This window comes from Eurypyga helias, unplaced genomic scaffold, assembly GCF_000690775.1.
Source record: "Eurypyga helias isolate BGI_N326 unplaced genomic scaffold, ASM69077v1 scaffold24965, whole genome shotgun sequence".
Lineage (NCBI taxonomy): Eukaryota > Metazoa > Chordata > Aves > Eurypygiformes > Eurypygidae > Eurypyga > Eurypyga helias.
In genome coordinates, this window is record NW_010251135.1 from 889 (window position 1) to 1,826 (window position 938).

At 64.2% G+C, this 938-nt stretch overlaps 1 protein-coding gene across 1 annotated transcript; it reads right to left on the bottom strand.

The window, feature by feature from the left end:
* Positions 1-27: 27 nt before the first annotated feature.
* On the bottom strand, positions 28-855 carry LOC104509854 (guanine nucleotide-binding protein G(i) subunit alpha-2-like; the record flags this gene model as incomplete). The annotated part of the gene is made up of 3 exons (XM_010151927.1): positions 28-189; positions 548-689; positions 813-855. Coding segments are annotated over 3 exons (347 nt in total), but the record flags the coding sequence as incomplete, so codon positions are not given.
* Positions 856-938: the final 83 nt, after the last annotated feature.

Genomic DNA, 938 nt, shown 5'->3' on the forward strand with positions numbered 1-938 from the left:
AGTGGGGGCAGAGGCACAGGGTACTCACTAGGCAGCCGAGTCGTTCAGCTGGTACTCTCGGGAACGGTTAAAACACGCCTGGACCCCATTGTCAGCCCACAGCCTCCGGATGACGTTGGCCAGGTCCTCCGGCATGATGCCCTGCTCCTCGGCGGTGCAGGAGAGCGCAAACAGCTGCCGAGCATCATCCTGCCGGGGGAAAAACCAGGGCTCGGGTATCAGCACGGGGTCACCAAAGCTCACACTGCCCCAAAGGACCTGACTGGAGCCCACCATGTCCCACCCGGGTGGGAGCTCCAGCGGGGGATGGGAACCAGACCCAAGAAAAGCAGCGGGACCCCCACCCCTGCACCCATCAGGGGCCATCACACCGGGACAGGCCACCCACGGGTTACGCCTTGGGTGTCTCCTGTCCTCAATGCCAGGGACAGGTCCCACAGCCAGGGAGCAGCGGGGACACCCTTAACCCTGCTCCAGCTTAGGGTGCATCTGCTTTTGCCCCCCACCCCGAGAACCCGCACCCCACCAGGCGCTGGAGGGCACCCACCGCTCTGGAGGAGTCTCCGAAGTCGATCTGCAGGTTGCCCATGGCCTTGATGATGGCCATGATGGACTGGATGGTGTTGCTGTAGACCACGGCTTTGTACTGCCGACACTCCTCCTCTGAGTAGCCGTCCTCGTGGATGATCCTGGGGCAGGGGAGATACAGGCAAGGTCAGCCCTTCGCGGGGCACCCCGGGGTGCTGCTCCTCACCCCCACGGGGAGCTTTCCCCAGCCGACGGCGGTTTCGCAGCCCGTGGCGAGTACTCACTTCATCTGTTTGACGATGGTGCTCTTCCCAGACTCGCCAGCGCCTGCGGAGGAACGAGGAGAGGGGATGAGCAGTGAGGTGCTGCCCAAAGCCAGAGACCCTCCGCCCTACTGGGACCACCCCCAG